A 25,292-nucleotide genomic window follows, 5' to 3' on the forward strand; every position below is an offset into this window, starting at 1 on the left:
TTTGCTGTGCATTGATCTCCTGTGGCCTTTTCAATTATTCAGCCCTTCTACTGACCCTTCCTCAAAACATCTCAATTATTTTACAGGTGTAAACTAGGCTTTGCATTCTGCTCTCCTGGACATGGGGTTATTACCTTGCTTACTTTTCAGTCCAGGAAACTGAGTCACAGAACTTTGCCCCAGACAAAGGATGCACAAATAAGCACTTAGGTCTTGAAACAGCAAAACACCCCCATAAATGCGGTCCTGGTGCCTCTTGTTTCAGTCAGATTTACAAGTATCCCAGTTTTAAAAAGGTGCCCTGAGATGAGAGTCATGTTCCACTCCTCTGGCTACTAAACCACTCCTTTATACCACCTCTGTCTGCTCCTCACCAGGTTTGTTTCTCTAATAACAGCGCTCTGCACCCTAAAGCTGTCCCTCTCCCCTGGTAAGAGCAGGTCCTTCATGTCAGTAGGAACACAGAATGAAGCAACCACAGAGAACACAGTGTTTTCTGGGTTTGTAGGGTGTGTGAATAAGAAACAGTTTAAACCTTGTGGCAGATACACCGTCGGGTGTGTGGCAGAGGACTGCAGGTGTATCCTTTGATAACAGCCGCCAGGGACAGACGGGGCAGGAGAGTTTTCTCTGTTCTCATTCCCTTGGGCTACTCTGCCCTGCGCAGGAGGTGTGGGGAAATTCCCAGCCTGCAGTTGAAGGTTGGGGTTTGCTGGGACTCTGTCACAGCTGTTTCTTATCACACTTGAACATGTTTCCAGGAAGTGTAAGCCACTTCCATGGATAAGCACTGGCATCTTCCTGTCTGGGACACATCTTCCTCAGAAATAGCAACTATTTTTGATATACTTCCATTTTTTTGAAGTGCAAATTTCTGAACTTGTGGCAGTTCCCTCCTGCTCTTTGGATTTCAGTATCTCCAAGGGGCAGATCCTCTCTGAGGATGCACTGCGTGGAGGCAAACCATGGTGTCTGTGGAGCACTGAGGATGAACAGGGAGCCAGAGACATCCAGTGCTTTCTGGCTGTAATGTTCATATCTTCCTAAAAGAGCAAGAGAAATTTGAAGGAACTACTATGGCCTTATTTTGAAACAACCTTTCGGTACAAAGCAGTGGATTAATTTGCTAAATTAAAATGAGCCTTGGAATGCCTAAGTGGTGTCGCAATACAGCTAAGACTTGCTTAACCAGGATGATGTGGGGAGAATCTCGCCAGGAGGAAGCCATTATCCTTATCATATCCAGGAAAATGGGAGCAGTTCCACCTGGTGTTTCATTCATGTGAGTGTTGCTGGTGAGCTTAAAGCTCTTTTAGTTTTCTCATGTGTATAGGGAAAAGGCAACAGCCAATGTCTGAACTCTCCAAATAAATTAAAGGACTTTCTTTCCTCTACTTAGTCACCCTCCTTGTCACATCTTTTTGCTCTCTCTCTTTCCTTTCTCCCCTATAAAAAATAATCAGTGCAAAACAAACGAGTGAAAAGACAGCATCTTACCAAATCATCTTTGTGCAAAGGTTTAATTTCCTGTCCTGCTGTGTTTTTGTGTGTATATGTTCTTTTTTTCCTCAAAGGAAGGAAGGAAATAAGAAAAAAGGAATGGTAGAAAAAAATAAAGAGGATCAAGAACCTGACAGACAAAAAAGAGAAAAGATTTTTAGGAAAAGAGTGGCCTAAGTGCATTTTTCTTGCACCAAAATCATCACCCACCTCTGTAAGGATCTGGAGAGGAGAGTAAAACAGGTGGTGTCTGTCTGAGGAATTAAGTTTGGCATCCCTACACCCTCCCTTCCAGCTCAGAGGGTCTTGGCTAGAAGCACTAGCTGCCATGCAAGACAAGCTATGGGAGTGCACAAGGGGCTTGTAATAGATCACCACTGTCAGAGGGGTCTTTTTTTTGGTCTCAGGCTATTGTGGAGGCCGGTGGGGCTGGATGGCATCCCCGACCAGGCAGTGTGAAAGTTGGAGTGTCACTAGTCCTCCCTGGAGAGAAAGCTGGGATGCTCTCTGGCAGGATGAGAGCTCTGGGTGAGTGTGTGCAGCAGAACAGATAGGAAGGAACCACAAAGTGGCAGCATTGTATCTGGTGTGTGGAAGAGACAGCCAGAGTCAAGCGAGCCTGACCTTGGTCCTGCCTGTATCAAATTCGACCTGACTTGTTGGGAGAGGGTCAGTGTTGAAGGCGGCATATGAGGAGTAAACTTTGTTCTCGGGTACTGGTGCCTCAGAACTGCCCCTCTCTGGAGAAGAGGGGGAAAAAAAAAAGAAAAAAAAAAAGAAATTGGGGTGGCTTGATTATTATGCACCAAAACAAGCTGGATTCACTTAAGCAAGAATCTGGCAAAGTATTCCTGTTAGGAAATATCTGTTTACACAGTATGTGCAAGTCCAACAAGGTCTGATTCCTGATACTTCAAGTGACTGTCAATTGCTAACTTTTTGGAAAATCTCAAAGTTTTTATAGGGAAATTTTATTTATCCATTTTTGTAAAGCAAGAATCAGAAAGGCAATGCCAACAAGTTAAGTATCTTGAGATTTTTAAACCGATCTCAAATTTACAGTGTCCAGCTTGAAACACCAATAGTGCTAGGGACCCCCCTTCCCCAAAGCATGTACGTAACAAGCATACAAAACAAGTAGGCACTAAAAAAAGTGACAGACAGTTTTAATATTTCTCTAGAAATTACTAGCTCAGCGTCTACAGAGTAAACCAACAGCTGAGCTAGGAAAAAAACCAAAACAACTATGTCTCCTAACTCTCAGCTCTCAACAACACCGTGTGTTAAAAGTCTAGAAAGGGCTGTGAAACACAGGCCATGCCTGTGGAAAGACCTGGGTGAGGTGGGTGGCTTTTCTGGGTTCACTCCAGCAGCTCACCTGGAACAGAGGGGGAATGAGCCACCGAAATAGCCCGTTTGCTCATGAGTGTCATTTAGACTGCAGCTCCTCAGAAGGACTCCTGTGCCTCTCTTTCTCCACCCCTCAGAGAGAGAATGTGTCCCATTGGGGCGGGGGGGGGAGGGGAAGGAAAATGCATTTCGGTTGTATAATTTGAGCACGAAGCTGACATAAAAATAAGGGCTTCATCATTTGGGCTTGGCGAGGGAGGGGAAGAGGGAAGAATTGGAGGAGGGGTAAGGAAATAACAATTTGCTGTCTCCTGAAGTATTTTTTAATGCTTTACTTAAAAACGCTGACAGCTTCTGCACAGCTGTATCCACGATAGAAGCAGCTTGCTGGCACATTGATAAAGTATTAAGACGAGCACAGATCTGGGCACGATACAAAGAGATAAGAGCTCCTTGCAGCTGAATTAAGGCAGCGCGCACAAAGTAACCGTTACCTGGCAAAGGATCGTTTTGATGCTGGCGTCTTTTGTTTTGATTCCAGATCAAAGGGAGGAGGATAGGTGGTTTAGGGCTGGCACTCCGAGTTGCATGGCTAACTTATCTGTGCCATTAAAGCAGGCATCACATTACCTGCTTGTAAGCAGAGAAAGATCTGAAACACATGAGGGAGGGTTGGGAGACAAGGGGGAAGAGCAACACCAGCGCCATTCTGGGAAGATGTGCTGTCTGGAGTCCTGCAGAAGAGTGCTTAAATTCCTGCCTTTCTTCTTTAAAAAAGTCTGGGTGCAAAGTCCTCCTGCTGTTCTCAGTCTGGAAAGTCTCACTCCAAATCCAGATCTAAGGTTTTCTCTGCTCTTAGGAAGCCCTGGTTCCTGTACTGGGACACCCTCTGGATCTGGATCCACCAAGTGGTCACGGAAAATATTATCCCAGTGGAGTGGCCACGGTCATATTGGTTTAAAAATACCTAATGTCAGCCTGCTTTTACTTTCCTTTCACATTTGCTATATTTGTGTGTATGTCTGTGTACTTATATGCAAGTGTAACCATTTCTATGTAGATACTACAATGTCTCTAACAGAGAAGTTTTGTCATCCTGATCTTGCTGCTGCAGTTAAAACAGTGCTGTTTTCTCCTTCCACGGACCTAAACACAATCCTGTAAGATGTCAAGCCCTGTCAGTTCCTGCTGGCTTCAAGGGAACCACAAAGCCACTTTCCTGAGGGTCTCAGCAATTCTCTCTGCACCCCAAAGGAGAACTGGGCCCCAGGTTAATAAAAAATAAGGCAGCCTTATCCTATCAGCTGTCTGAGAGGGTGCCTGGCATTTTGAGGAAGAGCGACAGAGAAAATTCAAGTTACCAAGGCAATGGGAAACCTCAACATAGTGAAGATAGATGTAAAAAATATGTGCTGGATCCGCACAGCTGCTCTGAAACAAATGCACTGCATGCCTTGCCTCGGTTTCCCTTAGGAAAAAGCTTCCTTTAAACCCGCTCTCTCTAAAGTGTGAATGGGTATCTGGTTTGCATTGCATCGAAGTCAAATAGATTGTTTTTTCTGCTGCCTCTGCTGGAGCTTCCATGGAAATGAATTCTGCAGTGAGATCCCAGCCCAGCCCATACACTCTTGGAAAGGAGAAAGTGAACACCGACTCTTTCCCTTCTTTCTTTCTCCCACCAGACTGGGCCAAATCTCAGTCCCATTTATATCACAGTAATCCCAGAAGAAATTCACGAGAGTCAGTTCCTCTAGATTTGCATGGATATAACCAAGAGGAGAATTCATCACCAAGTCTTCATCGATGGTTCATAAGCAAGGAGAATACTAAGGCCTCCTTTATCTTGACAGCACAAGATGGCTCAATAAATGTAAAGCACATGTTACATAACAGTAGAATAATCTATGGTATTGAGGGTTCACAGATTCTGAAAGTCTTTTCCACTTGTAATGGGGGGGGGCAGGAATTAAATAAGGAGAAAAAAATATATTGAATAAAGTGCTTGTTGCAGAATATTTTTTTTTTAAATACAGAGCTGTGAAACCTAAAGTAGGGCAATACCCTCCCTTTCAACAATACTTTGACTTCCTACAGTCAGCAGATGCAATATGCATAGGATTCAGAAAGATCCCATTAAAATTCATTAAACCGTGTTTCCAGCTATTTAGTAAATTTTAAAGAAAATAAACCTATTGCTTCTTCTGCTCCATACGATGGCCTCTTTGAATGCAATTAACCCTTCATTCATGGGTCCTTCTATCCAACTAATCTCCCACCCCGTGCCTTCCGATGCATTTTTAATACCGCAGCTAATACCGCCACCTAAAATCCTCCAGCAGACACCATGCAATAGAGCTCTTTGCACAGGCAAGGAACTGTAAATCTCCATAAACAGTGCTTGGATGAACAGCAAATTCAGATAAGTGATGTGTTCTTTTTCATGGCTTCCAACTCCAAATGGGGGATGCTCTTCATCCTTCAAGGTAGATTTTATCCAGGAATTATTGTGGTTTCATACCTGCCCAAGGGATTTAGCCACTGGGTTTGGGGAAGCTGGGCAAGAAAGAGTGTAAAAAGGTGGAAGGAAGCATAAGTAAATAGTGAAACAATAAAGAGAGACCTAGTAGTACACATTCAAATAAATATTTGAAATTTAAAAAAAAAGGAAAAAAATTGAAAAGAATAAAAGATCCAGAAAAATCAGAAGACATTACATGAAGTGTCAGATTTATCTGTCTGAAGTGTAAAACTCTGTTTTCTTTATTACATGGTTGACAGAGACTCAGGACCCAATCTGGTCTCATCCTGAGTTCGATAAACTGTGACCAGTTTCAGATTGGAGCTCCTATTTACGGAGGTGCTAAGTGGAGAGGGGGATTATATCATGCAAAACAGAAGCAACCAAAAATATTCCTATTCCCCCCATCCTCTTTTCCCATCTGATAAATGAGCTGGTTTGTCAAAACAGGGAGTGGAACTGGAGGGGCCAGGGAAAAAGATTTGCTATAAAAAAAGAAAACAGAAGATGAGAACTGAAAATATTCTGTGTTTCTGTTTGCTCGAAGCAAATCCCATTCCCAAGCCAAATCTAATCAGAATCTGTCCATGAAGAAAGAATTCAAAAAGGAAATATTTTGAAATATAGAGGTGGTCTCAGCCTGATCCACCCTGCAAGGTGTTCAAGGTACACAGTGTTTCTTTCATTATTTCACTGTTCTGTCACAGCTATGAAGGAGTGTTATTTCTGAGTCACAGAATTATGCTTTTCACTTGGCTTCTGTAACACCCCTACGCTTAATTATTTCATCTGAACTACAGATTTCCACAGATCCAGCAAAGCATTTAAGCACCTGCTCAACTTTAAGAACCTATTGCGTTCTGGGAGGCTTTCCACAATGTGAATTAAGCACACACTTTGCTGGATGGACAGCTCTATACCCTAACTACATTACATCTGGAAGAGAGCCATACTCTTTCCCAAAGGGTTCGCTGCTGTTCAATGTATCAGTCTAAATTTTTTCCATAAATGTATGTGCATTTTTTAATTGAAGATTTTGTCATATTTAATCGAACCCTCGCACGGTGCTTGTGATGAGTCTTGGACAACTTGGAAAGGACTGATTCTGGCACTTCAGAACGGGACAGAAGCATTACAGTTTGTGTATCGGATGCGAGTATCACCCTAAGCCACTGGGAAGGCAATCTGAAATCTGCCTGCTTAACAGAGAGGCACTGCCACTGCCTTGCTCTGCCAAATCAGGGTATTTTAAAGAGAAAGCAGAGTGATTCTGTTTAAAATTCACAATGCATCTGTACAGGGGATGAGAATTTCAAAGTACAGCAGAAGTCTTACTTTATGGGGAGGTATTATTCTCATTGTTCTTCCAGAGCTGGGAAGGGAGGAGAAGAAAATGTATAGGAGCTCAACTCTGCAAAATTTGTGGACCTGAGTGGCAGGCTAAGAGCTACACAGCAAGCTGTGGAAAAATATCAGCAATCAAAAGCCAAAAATCTGGTCTCCAAGCTTCCTGTTCAAAGACATGTGATGTACTATCCTCCTACCCAAGAAAGAGTGGCAAGTGTGCACTAAAAATTTAGAGGTTAAATACCCAGGTAGGGGGATATGTTGACTACCTTACACTCCGCTGGCACTGGGCATGTTGCCTGCAATGCCATGGAAATGTGTATACAATGAACAGCAAAGTTCAGTTGCTGCGAGAAGATGCGTATGGATTCATCCACTTTAATTGTTTCCATGATTTAAACATTAGGCACCAGGAAATTAATCTGGGCAATAGTCAAGACAATCTGCAGAAAGCTGGGTCCAATGTTGCTGAAACAAGCTGGCTGAACTGAAAAAGTGCAGCTGTGACTCTCTTCCTGATACCAACACACAAACACACGCACGCACACAAAAACCGGCCCTTATTCTTATTATTTATGGACACAGATGAAAAGCCAAAGGGGGCATGGTAATGCACACAGATGCTGATTAGCTGGAGATTATATTGATGATGCAATAAAAATTCACTTTGTCTCTTAAGCTGCACCAGGACAATCAAAGAGAGATTAGATAAAAATCAGAGAGAATGAATAATAGAAGGGAGAGGTAACATTGTAAACCATAACTCCCTGCAAAATGTTCTACCTTTGACTGTCCTCAGTCAGAATAAATAAGAGCTGGAGGGTGTAAATACAGCCCAAATGTACAGAAGAAGGAGGCAGATGTGGCTTTGTAAGTGTATTATTTATCAATAAGCAGCCAGATACCCACATTTACCTGAATGGGTTTGCAAATACACACATACGCATAGCTACATGCACGTACCTTTCTAACTCTGTTGAAGAGATGATGAGAGGGAGTGCAAGAGAGAAAACATTGTGTTTGGAGGGGGACAGATGGACAGAGAAATGGATGGGATGAACAGTTAACAGCATACAGGAAATTATCTGAGTGAGAAAGATATGAACTTGTGGGGGAAAATCAAGTCAGTGTCTACTTGATAGGGTAAGAGACACGCATTCGAAGATCCACATGCACATCTATTTATCCAGACATACACCCATGTGGATCCCTCTCTGAAAAAAGAATCCCTCCAGCTGCAAAAGGTTTCCATCAGAGAGAGACAGGAGAGAACTTTCCCCTCTCAGAGTGCTTACTTGAAAAGGAACAGAACTCCTGCACATCTAACGTTGGTTTAATTTTACTGACCATGTTTAATATTTGATTAAACCTTTGGCATAGCTGACTATCCTGATCTGAATAGATGATCCGACGCTTTCCCTGGTAGTAAAGCCAAGCATAAGTAATAGCTGTCCTCTGACAACTGCTGCCTTATGCGTACGAGTCAGATTTTGCTGTGTCTGAAAACCTGCTATCCGCTTCTGGATTCTTTTCTGCTGCTCAGTATTTTCAGATATACTTTACGAAATCAAACAAAAAACCAAGCAAACAAAAAAAAAGAAACCCACCTAAATGCTTCTCCCAGCCATGGAGGGGGCTGCAATTTATTTACAGGTGTGGAAAAAAACCCTTCCTTCCAAAGTCTTCCCCGGCTTAAGCATTTTACCTGTTCTCCTTGTCGTACTTTTTGCCTGTGGTTTGCATTATTACTTGCTAAATACATTAGAAAATGCTCATCAGCTTGCTCGGCAGCTTGGGGATGTTTGTGTGGTTGCCCACACACATACGCACACACACATACACGCAGCAATTTTATAAATAAATCACAGTCACAGGGGTGAGGAGAGGGCATGTGGTGCTTTGGAAGGGAGCAGAACAGTAAAATAGGAAGGACATCTCCAGGATCAGAAAACAGGGGCTGTCAGAGCTTCTCTGCACCTCTCAGTGCCTGTGAGATGACCACTGCCACTGATCACAGAAAGTGAGAGACAGGGACACCAACCTGGGGTGCTTTTACCCTATCCACCTAGGTGAGGAAAAGTCTAATCCCTCAACACACACAAAAACCAGGCCTAAATTACCAGCCTACATGCTTTACACCTCAAATGAGACAAGCCTTGCTGGGAGAGGTAATATCTTTTATTAGACCAAGTGATACAGTTGGAAAAAAATAGACAAGCTTTCAGGCACACAAGGAAGTCTGTCTTTTTTTTCCCAGCTGTATCAGCTGGACCAATAAAAGATATTACCTCTCCTTACAAATGTGGTCTCATTTATAACCTTAGACCATCACTGCTAAAGCTACAGCATGACTTCTGCCTTAAATACACACAATGCTCTTTGCAAAGCTGGATATCATAAATTCCTCTTTACACATAGCAAACTAAGGAAGAACAGGTCTAGGAACAGGATCAGGTATGATACAGAAGGTTAGTAAGAGGACTGGGCTAGAAATAGGCTCCTTCCTACCTAACTCTGAATGAAGAGGACTCTGATGCAACACCACATCAAATGCTTATTTTGCCTTCTCGCAATTATTTGGGATTGCTACAGAGAGGTTCTGGAAGTGAAGGGTAGTTATGTTTCAAAACAGCAGGGAAAAATATTTTTGCAAGAAGCTGAAGTATAGTCCTAGAATGCACTGCCAGGGATAATTAAGAATAAGATCACAATTTTAAGAATTCAAAGGGAAACGTATGCAGGATCTTTGTTCAGGTGTGAGAAACAAGCTGCTGATTTAATGAAAAAAGAAATGTTAAAAAATAAAAAGGTGCAATTGCCTTGGTGAAATTACAGGTTTACTGCATTATTTCTTTTTTTTTTAATGTTTAAATTTAAAGAGGACACTGAATTTTGAACCTCAAAAGGAAAAAAAACAATAACTTTTTATGTCTACTCTCTCAGTAGTTTATGTACAGAAATGCATCTGTTGGTGTATCTGTGTTTGTGCTTACTTCATGAGTGCAGGTCTTTCTGCTACTACCCGTGGCTGTTTTGCTTTCTGAAAATATGGCCAGCATGGCTTCCATTTCCCAAAACTTGCTAGGGAAGGAGATGAGAAAGGAGAGGAGAGACAGCTAGAGTGGTCTGAGAGGATCCAAGTGGTGACTCGCAGCATGAACCGGTGAAGTGCTTTCTGCAAGGGACAGCGTGAGGGCAGAATGTCTGCGCAGAGCTGAACCAAGGGAAGAGGAATGTGAACAGCAATGGTGAGAGCTGGGGAAACAGATCTGTAGCCTGTCTATGGAAAATAAACAACTCATGGGCACGTTAAGCTGACAAGTGGGAATGGGCAGCAAGCCTGGAGCGGCACCTGGGGAAGGATCCTGATCCCAGAGTGGATCTAAAGCCTGTGGTCTACACATCCACACCTGTACCTGCAACCAGGCAAAGAAGGCTGGGAAGCCAGGATGAAGAGCTGGTCTTGGATGCAAGCCCAGCCAGTGAAAGCCTGGGTGCTGCACTTGAAGAGCAAAAGCAGAAGCCAAGGACAGAGGCCCGAGCTGGGGAAGTGAGCTGATAGCCCAGCAGTCGGACCTGTATCTTTTGTCACAGCAGAGTCATCTAGTTTGCCGGTGGCTCAGCTATTTCTTCTTGAATTAAGAAGCTGCTGCCAGAAGTCCTGTCCCTGGATCGGCGCAGAGGAAAAGACAGGGGAATGACACACCTATTGTGCAACTCATTTTATGAATAAACTCGTGAAATCTAATTCTACCAGCACCTTTTTGGCCTTTTTCAATGAGCCGATCTGTAACAAATGATCAATGAGCAGAAATCAGCCATTATATGGGAGAACAGATTGAGGCTAATATAACGCATGTTCCCCTCCAAAGAAGAATCCAACATTCCTTCTTCAATTTTTTTTCCCCATCTGCAAACACTGTCAGTAAAGCTGAGTAAATATATAAATAATTAAACAAACAAATACTTTCTCTGCTGCCTCCAGGCCTTTGAAACTGAGACTTAGTTGGATTTCAGGCAATCAAACAGCATCGCGTTCACGCACTTACACTGCACGCACGCTTCCTCTCCACCTTTGACAGAATATCATTGACTTGAGTGCACTGTGATGATTTCAAATAGACTAGGGGTTAGATAATCGACTCTACACACACACATAACTGCATGCACACTCCAGATCCTTCATTTATTTCATAAAAGACATGAGCAGAGATGGGATGGGGACACCAGAAAAGATCCCAAAGAAACAAAAGAATCCCACGTACATTGCTATTGATGAACGAACTAAAACTACAACAGAAATAATTTTAAAAAAAGCAAGAAGCCTGATTCATTTGTCTGTCAGATTTTTCCTATAGGAGATCACCTGAAACTGTCCTCTCTGATGAAAACATTACTAAATTAAATTTTTTGTGGCCGGATAACTAAGGACACTGGGATGTTGTTTATCCTCCACAACCTACACCTTGGGTATCAGCAATGAAAACTCCCTTCCGGGCTACCTTGCTCTGACAAAGTCAGGGATATTCACATCCCTGTTTAAAGATTCACACAGTGTCTGTCTGTTGTTTGTGAGGCTGGGTCAGAGTCTAACTATTGACTTCAGAGAATGTTGGGTCGGTGCTAGGCAAATGGGTGACGACTGCCAATTCCATCTGCCTGTACTGAGGGCAGGAGTACACTTGTCTAGAGGGAACTTGCTCTTTTTACTGACCCTGTGAAGGCAGATACCTTCAGTTTGATCCAAACCGTGTTGCAAACATTAGGTTTGGATCAGGCCCTTAAAGGAGAAAGGTGGGATGCAGCCCTTCATCAAATCCCTGCTTTGCAGCTCCCTCAGTTGCCATAACAATGAAGAGTATGTATGTGATTCACTAAAAGAAGGAAAAAAAATATAAATCAAGATCCTGAATCAGTGAATGATGACATTCCTGTAGACAGAGAAATTACAAAGGCTGAATCCTACTCACACAAAGAAAACTGGCAAAATTGCCATTGACCCTTTCCTAGCAAAGCAGGGACAAATATGCATTTACAAGTGAAATCAGCAAAGCTAATTTTCCATGCCCCCACTGAGTGTTTTTTGAAAGCATGTTTTCCGTATCTACGCTGAAAAGGGCTCTGATGTAATACATTTACCATCAGAGATACACCAAAACCTTTACACAGAAATAAGTAAATGCCAAATTTATCCATTACCTTCTCCCTCAAAAAAAAAAAGAATAAAAAAAAATAAATTCCAGCTAGCCTAATATTGCAGTTGGGGAAATAAAAGATCAATAGCTCACTAGAGCCAATGGGAATCTTTCCATTGATTCAACAGGTTTCAGTTCAGGCCTGAAGGCACCGAGCTTAAGTGACTCCATCAGGGAGTGTTGGTGAGTAATTATCCACGCTGTGATTAGAACCTAGGCATCCTCACCGCCCGCCCTCACCCACCAGATAATGCCCTTCCTTTGAATGAAGCTGCAGGCACAGGCAGCAATTTAAACGGAGCAGCTCTGAGGTGTATTAGCTATTACAAATAATTCAGAAGGAATGGCAGTGCTTGCGTTTCTTGTTTACTTATTTGTTTGTTTAATTTGCTGTTAACTTTTCCAAGTCCCTAGCAGAATGTAGAAACCAACACCACTCTAGTAACCTTGTCTGCTGTGAGATCTTTAGGTGCATTTTCTGCCAGTGTTCCTATGGGTTGACTCACTTCTTTTTTTTCCTTTCTCTGTCAATGACTAAACTTGCAGTTAAATAATTTCTAAGATACTCTTTTTTTTTTTTTTTTGGTATCAAAATTGGCTGTATCCCCTCTTGCAAATAAACATGAAGCAATGGTATGCTTTTAAAGGATTTGCCAAAGGATTTTTGTTGGTTGTCTTGCCCATTCCTCACTTCCACTCCTACTTTTCTCATTTATTGCCAGTATCTTGAATGAGATTTCTTTTTCTAAAAAGAAAAAAAAAATCCATATAAATAATAATAAAAGAAGATAGGAAGAAGGAAAACAAAGTAAAAAAATGAGCAAGCTCCCTCTGAATGCACAGAACAGAACAAATCCCACAGAATAGCATAATTGAGTAACAATATATCTTTATAAAAGAGGGTGAAAAATTGCATCCTCATCCATGTATTATTGAAGGTGGAATATGATCAAATAAATCACGTTTAAAACCAATTAAATGCTCACAAAAGAAAAACACTTGCCCTGTAAACTGAAAAAAAAAAAGGCGTAATGAAATGCAAACCTTTTTGAAACCACCATACGGACACTGGAATGAGATGGTTGAAGCTGAATAGTATAGCAGAAGGAGTGAACTAGCTTACCTAGATAAGGCAGCCTATTGTTGCAGAAGGAGTAGTTAAGAAATTCGGATGGAGCCAGGTCTGTGTGTCTGGGTTTAGGTGAGTAACCATCTTAAGTCAGTCACATCGCATGTTATCGGCCGCTCCTGCTTCAACCAGCGGCATCTCACAGAACTGCCCGTAACTTCAGGCCCAATCCAAACACTGCTGCAGGCAAGGTAGAGTTTTTCTGGACTTCAGCAGCCTTTGGAGCAGGTGTGTGGCTGCTCTGCAAAGTCCTTTCTTGTCAATTATAGATTTTACACAGTGTAGAACATACGTTATTTCCACCATGTTTTTCCCCCCATCCCTTAAATGCTGATAAAGGTGTGGGCAAAAAAAAAGAAGAAATACTTTCATTGCAATTCTATGTTGAAAAAGAGCTCTCTAGGATTAATCCTATTTTGAGGAGGGCTGAATTGTAGACCAAAATGCTCCTTGCTGAAAGAAGTTTCTCAGGTCCCTGGCTTTTGTGCACCTGCCGGGCCAAGACCCAATCATAGAGAAAAACAAATCTTGTTTCTGTCTGCAGTGGGTGAAAAAATGGGCAAGAAAGAGAGCATAGGCAAGAAAACAGAATTTTCTCTATGTTAACTTTCAGAGAGGTGCAAACCAATTCAATCTGCTCCGCAAATGTATCTCACTCTCGCTCTGCTTCCATGCACTATTTCAAAGAAATGTGTCTTTACCTTATTATATTATTAGAATCAATCAATATTATTAATATTACATGTGGGCAATTCTGTAAATTCTTCATAGTTCTACTCCCCGCCTGTTAACAGCAGGTACATTACACAGTCTCTGGTTAGATTGGTCAACTAAGCTATCGATAGTCTTAAGCAATACCTGCATTGTGACCTTTGCTCACAGAACTGAATCTCTCATATAGGGCTGTCAGATTCCTTAAAGAAGTATTGATAAGCTTATTACTGTATTGCTACATATAATTTTAGGTGTGATTTTCACTCACCCTGAAGCATCTAGTAACCTAATACTTTTTTTTCTCTCCTAAAGCATTGGCCCTTTTACAATTGATCAAATAGTGAATTAGAGCATTATAGAGAGGAAACATAATCAGGGGATTTCTACAAGCACACTGTGGTATATCTTTTGATCTGCTGACAACCTTCATCCCTCTCGATCCTAGGAAGGAAGCGCTGTTTTACAGGGATATTATTAGGCTGATGCTGCTTTATACTCTACCTGCAAGAAGCTACCGAGTCCGACAAAGATATTTGTGTGCGTTTGCAGTGAGTGATGCATATTATGTGATGCGAATCTATCCTTAGGGACTGGGAAGGAGAGGAACTATGTGCAAATGTAAGTCTGCCCTTTCCATACATGCAGGCATACACAGTCCCTGTGTAGTATATACACAGGCATTTGAATTAGAAACAGGCCAAATATACAGTCAGATCTTATCAGACCAACTCTGACTGCAAAGCTCCGTTTTTATTCTGTTTGAAGAAGCTTCATGTCCAGAGTTATCTGCCCCGATGCATAGGGAAGGCAGCCTGGTAGCCTCTAAAATATTTTGGAGACTCAGACACAATGTAGAAATAAACCAGAGATTAATTAATTGTGACTGTATCATTAAAATAGGATAATGAGCAAATGGTTACGTATCATATTAAACTCTGCATAAAATTCCAGGAATACCCTGTTAAGTCACCTGCCACTTTCACATAAGAGTGTGTTCTCTGTACTGTCTTTCAGAAAGGAATTATTTAGAGACCTATATTATCCTGTCTGTACTGAATGTATGTTTTCATTAACATGTACATAAAATAAACAGTTGCATGCGTGTGATATACAAACATGTCAGGTACACTTGTATCTCACTGCATATGCAGTTTTCATATAAAAGTTCATTCTCAACTACACTTTTTTTATGCTTTTTTAAGGTTCTTACATTCTTTTCATGTTTTCCGGGGTTTAAATAAGGAAATTAAACACCTCAGATACATAAAGGGGTAAGAATACTCTGCACTGCAAATTGAGTCTGCACTACACCTTGGTCTACCAAACCATATGCAACTTTCTGTTGGCAAAATACTTTGAAAGACCTTACAGTGAAGGTCCTCATCACCACAACCATATGCCCCTGGAGGCATCAAAATTGCCAACAAAGTCATCTACTAAATAGTTAATGTTAAACAATGACTTTCCGTGTTCAACAAAGGAGGGAGAAATAAACAGATAAGGGTGAGGTAGATCGAAATCTGCATGCCTCATTGGCTGAGCTGTCGGATATTTCTAATGCATCTGAAGGGTTTGTTACTAAGAACCTGTTAAGTATCTTTAAACCTTTGATCTGTAGCCAGTCTTAACAAAGGTGACAATTAATTACAGGAGAGTGCATTGCAATAAAGTTACATCGTGGTCAGTTTATATATACTGTCCAAAGCTGGTTCATAGAAGTCACTGTCAATTAAAGTCTTCTTGGAGTCCAGTTCATTATCAATTTTTCCCCCTTGCCTTGATCAATATTTTTGGCTGCTTCTGCTTGACAAACTTAACACAATGTCTATATCTATATGTCTTGCCATTCATTTACATGGAATAGATGGCCGTATATGATTTATTTTTAGCTACTACATATGGTCAGGCACTTTATTTGAGAGGTTTAGAGCTCTCATCCATCTTTATTTTAAGGAGCGACAATAATAAGCCCTCTCTTCCTTCAAGGGGATGTCAGTTGGATATAATGAATGCACATTAAAAGCTGCATTCACCTGTATGTGCATTCAGGCTGTGGCTCACTGTGAAAAAAGCAAACAAATGCAATCTCTGTGGTGACATCCTGACTCCAGACCACACCAAGAGATGCAGCGCAGACAAAGTGACTCAGTAGATCCTGAGATCCCCAAAATGTGATGATGGCTCTCCCGGAGGTAGAGGGAAAGAGAGACCATTGTAATATATACCCCAACTCAGTAAATGGAGCAATGGTGATAGAAAACCATAACTTTTACTCACCATGGCTTATACTTTTCCCTTTTTCTACAGCAGATTTTAATGCATAAGGGTCAGTCTACCATGACAAACCCTGGCCTGGCAACAGTCATACAAGCATCAGTGGAATGTTTAAGTGAGTGAGAAATGTGGCAAAGATCAGGCTTTTGTCAGTTCCTCACATTTGTTTTAGTTTTAGTTTCACTTACAGAAGTAAAGCTAAGTTAAGGCACAAGCCAGCAAGTGCAGAAATTAGTAGCATTAGCTGCAAGTGTTGAGGTTTGCTACGTAAACCCATAATCCAGAATTTTAAAGGGAATCTGAAACACTCAGTAAGTGCAAACCTGCAGCAGGATTTCCAAATGTGAAGCGACCGAAGTGATGGCAGAAACCTCACTGAGTTCTGCCCAGCAAGGAGGCAACAGGCCTTTGCTCCCGAAGTAAAGGTGATGCAGGGATTAATGATTCAGCTTAATTCACTTAACACCTCACCTGCTTAGTGCAAACTCTTATGGGGCAGGAACCACACAGTACTTGATGGACAGGTGACATTGAGCTCTGCAGCCCCCTGCTTTTTTTGAATATTACTTTGAGGCTATAGCCAACACCTACATGGGTCTTTGGGCTTCTGATGCTTTCTCTCTATTTTAAATGCAGGTAAGCGGTCCAACAGCCTAGATCATCTTCCCCACTTTTTCTCCCTTGGAACCATTACTGCCTGTCGCATAAACCCGCCTCAGTTCACACTTGATTGACGGGAGGGACAGTAACAGCTCCTTTAGTGTCGTTATGGTCTGTCGGGTCAGTGCGGCTGGTATGCATGCACACAGGGTATGCATGATAAAAAAACACCCTGATGTCTTGCTGAAAAATGTGGCTGCATACTTCCAGCTCTTAGGACTGGAGGAGACCCTCCTTGATCATTCAACCCCATCCGTCCCTTGCTCTTGACCACCATGAACAGAGACTTCTCTGCCTGTCCTCCCTGACTGGTACAATACGCTTTTTGGTTGAGCACAAGACACTTTCCGCAATCTCGCTCACTCTTTTTCAATTTCCAGGTAGTTTCTGACAATCTCCTTCAAAAGACTACTCCATCAGCTGTCTGGCTTTTATTATGCTGTGCAATTTGAATCCTCTGCTAAAGAAAGCCCTGTCGGTGGCACTGGCCACTAGCTGATGTGGGATCCAGGACCAGATGAACCACGCTTTTCATGCAAGGTGACAAGGATCCTCAATTTTTCCCTCTACTTCAGTGCTGAAATTTCGGATCTTTTCTGGCTCAATACAGGAAAAAAAATACTTAAAACTAAACCAAACCATCCCCTGTTCCTATTGTTTTTTTGCAGAAATTAGTGAGTTTCTGATACACCCCTTAATTAAAACCTTGGTAGGGACAAGTAAATACTATGAAATTTGGTTGTTGTTGCTAATTAGTTTTTTTTAAAGAAAATAATAAGTACCCATTTTTATCTCATGAAATGCCCAAAGGCACCAGTATATATAGATATTGAGAGACAGAAGTAATCGTAACCTGTAAAAGTGTAGGAAATGTAAGTCTAACCTGGAGAAACGTAAAAGAAGAAACAAAAGCTGTGGACACACAAACTTTAATTTCTTTCTATTTTCCGCATTAATGTAACTTTTAAACAAATCCATCTTGTAAGGATGATTAGGTCATATAGTAGTGGGACTAGCTGAGGAACAGCTTTCAGTGCAAAACTTGACAGGCAAACAAGAGATCCCAGAAAATTGGAGTTTGTACTGGAAATGCTGACACAACCGTAACAGCAGCATCATAACTGGCTGCAGCTGCTTTTAGAAACCAGAATCCATGCCCAGACCCCTGAAAAAAAAAGAGTTAACATATACCCTTCTAATTTATGAAGCAATCTGGGCTATCTGTTTGACATTACCAAAACACATAGACGCTCATCTGTACAGGAGATTTTAATGTACAGGGGGTTGCTTTTTTCCTCTCTTCCATCAAGCTATCCAATTGCATTGTGATTGTTTTAAGGGGTTGTTCTTTAGACCTAAGGCATAAAGTCTCCTCTGTTTTATTCCAGTTTATTTGCGCATTTACCTCCCTAAAACTTGTTTGGTTTACTACCATACTAAATGCTGTATGTGTTGCTTTCAGCCAGGCAAGTCTTATGTTTCAATTATGGAGGAGTTTATTCAGCACCTGTATTGCGTTGTGCTTCAACTAAATTTCCATTTCCCAAAGGCTATACACATGAATGTGTATACATCTCTTTTTCTGTATGTATACACACACACAAACCTATACATTTCTACATATAAATAAATACATCATCTTAATTGAATGCTCATTTTCATCATGCCTTTGAATTTCTGACATATCCACAACCTTCATAAACATCCTTAAACTTAACAAGGTTCTAATTTTTCTATCATCTATCTTTGTAATCAAACAGAACAGAATACAACGAATGGAAGCCTTGTTTCCCTACCCCAGAGATGTCTTAAATTTTAAAATTATTTATACTTTTCAGAAGGTAAAGCTGTGAAAGAACTAAACTATTCTCTTCATACTGCGTTTTTCTATCTGCTTTGAATGCTTATAGAGTGAGGTTCGGGTCAGGTAGGAAAAACACCCTAATCATGGGATTGCAGCGGTGGATTTCAAGGAGGTTTTGGGGGGTTTCTGCTTTTTCCACCCCTAAATAAGGGTTTGAAGAGTGTTGTTGGTCTCAAGTCTATACAAGACTCCTGCTTTCCCAGTGCACACTATCTCCACACTTTAAGTGCATTTGCCCGCATGTGTTTCAGTAAATCTCAGTTAAGGGTGGAATGCTGATTTCTTCTGACTTCCTAAATAGAATATTATGGAGACCTGGGTGTTTTAAATTAAAACATTTCCCAGGCCTTGGGTACAAGCAAGCTTCAGTAGAAAAGGCTGTTTAAACCTATGGGGACAGTCCTATATTTAGATTACATTAATTCATAAATATTATACTAAATACCACTTAAATTGGCCTTAAATGACTTCAAAGATAATGCATTATAATATGGCTGTCCTGAGAGCACTAACCTTTATATCTCCCAGTAACTCAGCCTTTAAGCATACTCCACTGCTAGATAAGATGGGGGGAAGTTATGAATGAATATCTTGCTAAATTGTTAAAGTGTGATTAGTTAACTCCGTGCATGTGTGTGAGTGTATATGTGAGCGTGTGGGTGGGTCAGCTCAGCCCCGGTAGATTTCTACCCGTGGATCTCAGCACACAGCCTCTTCCCAACCCTACAGCAAAGTACCAGAGCAGGAGCCTGTTCCTGCCCCGTGTGGAGAGAAGTGAGGATGGGGGAAATATGCAGCAGCTACGCTCGTGCCATGAAAGCTTATTTTCTCGGGGATCTGGCAAGCCTTTCCCGCCTTCCCCCACATGCTGCTTCCCCCGTACCCTTTCTCTCTTTGCGTATCTGTAAGATAATCATAATCCCCTGCCTCTTTGCTGGTATCTGTACTGGTATCAGCCAGAGATGCTGGTGAGAGAACCTGGGACTTCACTCTCCTTTTGTGATAGTTTTTCTCGGAGGAGGGCATAGTAATGTACTTTAACTTTAGGTTCTTAATTTTCAATTTCCTCCTTCTATGCAGGGGCACCGCAATTGGATGTCTTCATGACATTTTCAAGAATACACATCCTTTGATCTCATTTCAATGGATTTACACCTGAAATTACTCTGGTTGCTGGTTTTTTACTTTAAGCTAATTCCTGTCTCTTCCCTCCTCCCAGAACAATCCCACCTTCTCCCCTCCACACCCAAGGTCTGCTCTCCGTACACTTAAATAAACTACAGCCTACTATTAACCCTTCAGGGTATACCCCCGCCACAGCCTCATCCTCTGAATTAGGAATGAAATCAACTGAGAGTGATGGATCAATTAATGTATAAGCATTATGCATCTCTTATGGAAAGCATCTTGGGGTTTTGTATTGCCAACCTACCCCTGTGAGCCAAGTTGGACTATCTTTATGCAATTCTTCACCTATGCCTGCAAAGCAAAGCCAAAATAAGGACATCTGAGTGAATACAATGCTTCACATGACTGCATTTAGAGAAGGGAAAAGAGAAAAAATAGATTAAAAATGAAATAAAATGAATAAAATAATAAAAAAAAAGGCAAACACAACCCTCATCCTTCAAAGCCCCACCACCCTTTTTGACTTAATAGTAATTAATCACTACTGGCAAGAAAGTAATTTTTTTCCAGGTAGCCAGAGGCATATTTTTATCAGGATTAGCTAATAAATCAGCGGCATCGCTAGAAAGGAGTTCAAACTCTTCTCGGATGTACTAAATAAAACCGATCTCTAAAATTCTGTCAACTCGGTGTCTACTGAAGCTTCGCTCAAACCCTAGCCTGCAAAATAACAATCATCATCATAAATTTTCTTTCAAAGTCCAAAACTTATAGCAGGTTAAAAATGATTGTTTTGAGATGAACTCATGCAATTTGGTTTGATGAGGCGACAAGATTCCCCACCTGGCTTTTTTCCTAGGTTGCAGCTTTACAACAGAAATGAAATGAAGGGAAATGAAGTTAGTATCTTGCTTAATTCAGGGATATGTGTTAAACACATCCAAGCAAGATAAATGATCCCTCTCTCTCTCTTCTCTCTGTCTCTCTCTCCCCCTCTCTCTCTCTCTCCCTCTCTCTCTCTCTCTCTCTCTCCCCCTTCCTGAGTTTGTCTCTGTGAATACAGGCATACAGTAAAAGCAAAACTGAACTTAAAGAGGGAGAACTCAAATCTCTGAAATAGAAATTAAAGTTAACGCATAGATTGACTAATTTCCGGTTTAAGATAAAATATAACAAAAGAATAAAATCTCATCAACAAATCACAGTAAACTCCCAGTACAAAAAAAATACTTTATCGAAGTGTTAGCTCAAAGATTTCCTCTACACTATGTTGAGTGATTCTCTTCAGTGTAGGTTTTACTGCTGTTATTTTTCTTTTACAGAAACCTTAGGTAATTTTTTGCAAACACATGCACACACACGAGCTCAGTGTCTACTCTCACTATTAGATAAAATCTCTCAGGACCTTTCCTTCCCTGCACTTCTTACTATTATTTTTATTGCTATTATTAATAATTATTATAGTACAGATGTCATGTTTAAGTGATGCCAATCGGACCTTGATGTGGCTTCTAGGAAGCCAGTCTGAAAAGAAAGCAAGGTTCGAAAGAGCTACACTGATCATTTTAAAAATGAGAAGGGTGTTTGAAGCGACCGGCAAGAAAGGATGGAAGAAATATCCTATAACTTGGACTGAGTCCCTAGTCCCCGAGCCCTGAACATTTTCTCCAGCCTGTGTAAAACTGGCACTTTGCACTGTCAGGGTATATTTTCATTCGCGTTTCCTGAGTGGAAGCAAGGAGGGGAGTGAGTGGGAAGGGGTAAGAGATGCCTGCTAAACATGCCGTTAAGTTCAAGATTTACAACTCGCCAAGGCACCTGGAAAGCTGGGAAGCCAGTAATGCCATTACCGGTGACTGTCACTGCCAGGAGTCCACCAAACTGGACTAGACACTGGTACTGAAGCTGTCCTGTAAAAGATACAACTTCCACTCTCCCCGTGGCCCCATGCAAAACGCTTTCTCCTCCTGCACTAAATCTGGAGTCACACCCCAATCACTTCCAACCCAGTCTTTTTCTTTTCCCTCTTCTTTTTTAAAAATAAATATAAACACACACATACACACACACACACGTATACAGAATCTGAGTTAATAAGGCGGCTCATATCTCTCCTGGTTCTCTCCTACTCCTAAGCAGGGCTACCATGCAAATTATCTTCAACTTCTCCCTGCGAGTCCTACTTTCCTACCCGAGGAGTTGAGCATCTCTCCCCCACTACACACACCCTCCCCCACCCCCAAAACGGAGCACCATCTAATCTGAGAGGCACCTCCAGACAGCCTAAGCTGAGCAGGGAAACGAGCGGGCAGAGATGGAGCAAGTGAGGTACCGTGTGAGGAGTACATCTCCACTACCTTTAGAGAAAACCTAAAAAGTTCCCGGCATGGACTTTGGGCACATTAAAGTAGTGCTTGGAATCTGCCTGGTCAGGGACTTCTTCCCTCTGGAACTAAGCTGCCACCTGTCCCTTCTGTCTTGCCTTCTCCCACATACTCACACATAATCGTGATTTTGTGCACACACCCCTGCCCCGCTTGAGATGGGCTTCTTTATTGTTGTTGATATCCCTGTTCCCGTGTTGAATAGAACTAAAATGAAATAGCCCCCCGGAGCAACTCACTCTCCTCCACTTCTTGTTTTGTAGAGGACTACAAATAATAATTGTGATAGCAGTAAAAATAAAAATTGTCAAAATAGATTATTAAAAAAAAAAAGAAAAAAAAATAAAGAAAAAGAAAAAGAAAAAGAAAAAGAAAAAGAAAAAGAAAAAGAAAAAGAAAAAGAAAAAGAAAAAGAAAGCCGCCGGTGCCAGATACAGAACAGTTGTAAAATAGGGGGTTGCCAGCAAGCCCAGGGACAGACAGACGGACACACACACCCCTGGGCTGACGATGAGCGGCTCCTGAAGGTAAATACAGAGCACCCGCTCCCGCTTCAGCACCGCGGACAGCTGCCGCCGGCCCCGCGCCCGCGCCGCCGCTCGCCCGGCGCTCCCCGGGAGCTGTCTCTCACCCCTCAAAAAAGCGGGGAAAGAAATAAAAATACTAATAAATAAGCCAAACGGAGCTGACTCCCTGCCCTGACTCTCGCTCTTCTCTTCCCAGGATGGGTCTATTATTTCTTTCCCTGCCCCCCCAGCCTGCCGCCTCCGCCCCCGGGCCGACCAAAAATGAAATAAAATGAAATGAAATCGAAAGGAAAGAGAGAGAGAAAGAGAGAGCCACGGAGGGAGAAGGAGCCTGCCTTTCTCTCCCGATCTCTCCCGGGAAAGTTCAGGAGGTAACTCACCTTTGTGCATGCCAGTGAACCTGTCCTTCAGCACCGTCAGTTCATAGATCTTCCCGAACTCCTCGAAGAGCGGTTTGAGGTCTTTCTCGTCCAGGTTACGGGGGATCTGCCCAATAAAGAGCTTAATGGCATCGTGGTCCTTCATTGGGATGGTGGATGGGTTTCCGGGACTATGGTTTAATCCGTTCATATGCCCGTTGGTGCTGGGGTTGCTGTGATTGCTACTCAGGCTGGTATTGTCTGGTTGTCCGTTTGCTAACGTGGCCATCTTTATATACATAGAGAAAATCTTCTTTCCTTTTTTTCCCCCTCTTCTTTTCTCTCTCCCTCCCTCTCTCTCCCTCTCTCTCTCCCTCTCTCTCGCTCTCTCGCTCCCTCTCCCTCTTTCACACACACACACACACACTCACACACACACACACTCCTCCCTCTCTGTCTCTCTCTCTCTCTCTCTCTCTCTCTCTCTGGGTCTGATCTGATTTTTTTTTTACATTGAAGATCTGTGTCCTTTCCGTTTAAACAGGCTGGATCGGTTCAAATTCCCAGCCAGACTAGGGGGTGGGGTGTGAGTGTGTGGATGTGTGTGTGTACGGGGAAGGGAGGCTAGGGGTGGGGGATTGCTTTTGCCTCTACTCTGGCTAAACCCCCTCCTCCCATCCAACCACCCCCCTGTCTGTCTGCCCGGCAGAAGCTTAATGGTATCTTCCAACACAGCCCCTGGCTATAAATAGCACTAGGCGCATGGCTCTTTGAGAGACAGTCAATTTCTATTGTGCCAAGTGAGCAAAGGGGAACGGTTGCGTTTTTAGGACCAATGATGATGATTTTTTTTCCTTTTCCTTTGCAAGCCCTCCGATCAATCGCTGTCGTTATAATTTCAGTGATCATCGGGAAATCTACCTTTTTATTTGAGAGGGAAAAAACCCCAAACCCAAGGTGTTCTGACTTCTTTCTCTTATGATGATGTCTCTTACTTATTATTTACTCTTATTATAATTTCGCAAATGATAATAAAAAGCAGTTCAGATACGGATGAACCCCCCGGCTCAGAGGTTGCTTTTGCTGTTGTTGTTGTGATTGTGATGTTACAAGCTCTCTTTACTATATCTGTTCATGTTGCATCTAAAAAAAAAAAAAAAAATGCATGCTCTTTAAGCTCTTTTTCTTAATATATATATAAATTATGTTACTGATGACATCAAACTAGGAAAGCGCAAACTATATTATTGTTGAGCTTTGGAAAGAGACAAAAAATATCGAAATGACTGTCGTTAATTTTCGTGCTGCCGATATTTATTTTATGTACAGTCAGCGCCGGGCGTTATCTCCTATACCGGCTGTGCGTGTGTGTGTGTGTATGCGAGTGTGTCTATTGGAAAGGGATTGATTAGGTAAGATTTTCTTGCCCGACTTCCAAGCCATCAGGATATTCTGTCTGTCTCTGATGGAAACATAAATCGTATTTTGTAGTCATCAGTGATCGGGAGTTGCTTGTCCGAACAATGCTCTCTAGACAAAGTGTACTGTATGGTGGAGACGAAATCAGCTCTTCTTTCATAGCATCTGGGGGTGGGGAGGGCAGGGAGCCTCGGATTAAGGACATAACTCCCCCTTGTCCCCCAAATAATAATAACAGTAATCCGGACAGTAACAAAACAAGGCTCTGCGTGCGCTCAGAGCAATTTTTCCCTTGTTGTTTTTTTCTCCCCTTTCCCTTTTCTCGTGTTCTCTCGCTTCCCGTGCAAGCTGTGCGGGAATGAAGCTCGGAGAAACACCACCAGGCGAGCTCGAAGCAGCCCGCGAGTTACCTGGCCTGAACCCCCCGCTCGCCTCCCGGCCGGGCTGCAGCCGCCCGGCGCCCGGCCCTCCCCCCTTGCCCCGGGGGTGTCCGCGGCCCCCGCCGCGCCCCCGCCGCCCCCGGCCCCGCGGGGCCCCCGGCCATTGTTCCCGGCGCCGCCGGCTGATCCCCGCGGCGGAGGCGGCGGCGGCCCCGGGGAGTTGGCGAAGGGGGGGAGCGCTGGGAGCGGGACCCCCCCCCGGCCGCCCGTCCCCCGGGAGCGCAGGTAACACGTGTGACTGCCGACGGAAGGGGCAGCCGCGGAGAAAAGAGGTTATTAGTTTAAAATTTCAACCTTCCTGCCTGCTTTACTGACCGGGATTTGGTTTTTATTTCTGTTTTAAAAACAAGCAAACAAGCAAACAAACAAAAGAAAGGAACAAGCTTAACCGCCTTTCCACTTTATTTGGCTTTTGTTTTAATAACAGAGAAGGAAGGCAGTGTCCTGCCAAATCCCCCCCCCCCCCCCCCCCCCCCCCCCCCCC

The 25,292-nt window shown here is 42.6% G+C and overlaps 1 protein-coding gene across 16 annotated transcripts in view; it reads right to left on the minus strand.

Annotated features, from left to right (window-relative positions):
* The window catches only part of CELF4 (CUGBP Elav-like family member 4), a 702,112-nt gene extending 678,501 nt beyond the window's left edge, over nt 1-23,611 (minus strand). For 6 of the 16 annotated variants that reach the window (XR_006016178.1, XR_006016177.1, XM_042028749.1 and 3 more), the window contains exon 1: nt 22,971-23,609. Coding sequence is in view for 14 of the 16 variants with exons in the window: in XM_042028749.1 (XP_041884683.1) it covers nt 22,971-23,250 (280 nt within the window). In the remaining 2 variants the exon portion in view is untranslated. Of the gene's footprint in view, nt 1-22,970 lie in introns of all 16 variants that reach the window. The other 10 variants (XM_042028757.1, XM_042028756.1, XM_042028758.1 and 7 more) reach the window with 6 other exon arrangements.
* Between the last annotated feature and the right edge of the window lie 1,681 nt (nt 23,612-25,292).

This window comes from Corvus kubaryi, unplaced genomic scaffold, assembly GCF_017639235.1.
Source record: "Corvus kubaryi isolate FWS band 111438036 unplaced genomic scaffold, C.kubaryi_AGA036_p1.0 37308, whole genome shotgun sequence".
In the NCBI taxonomy this organism is placed as follows: Eukaryota; Metazoa; Chordata; class Aves; order Passeriformes; family Corvidae; genus Corvus; species Corvus kubaryi.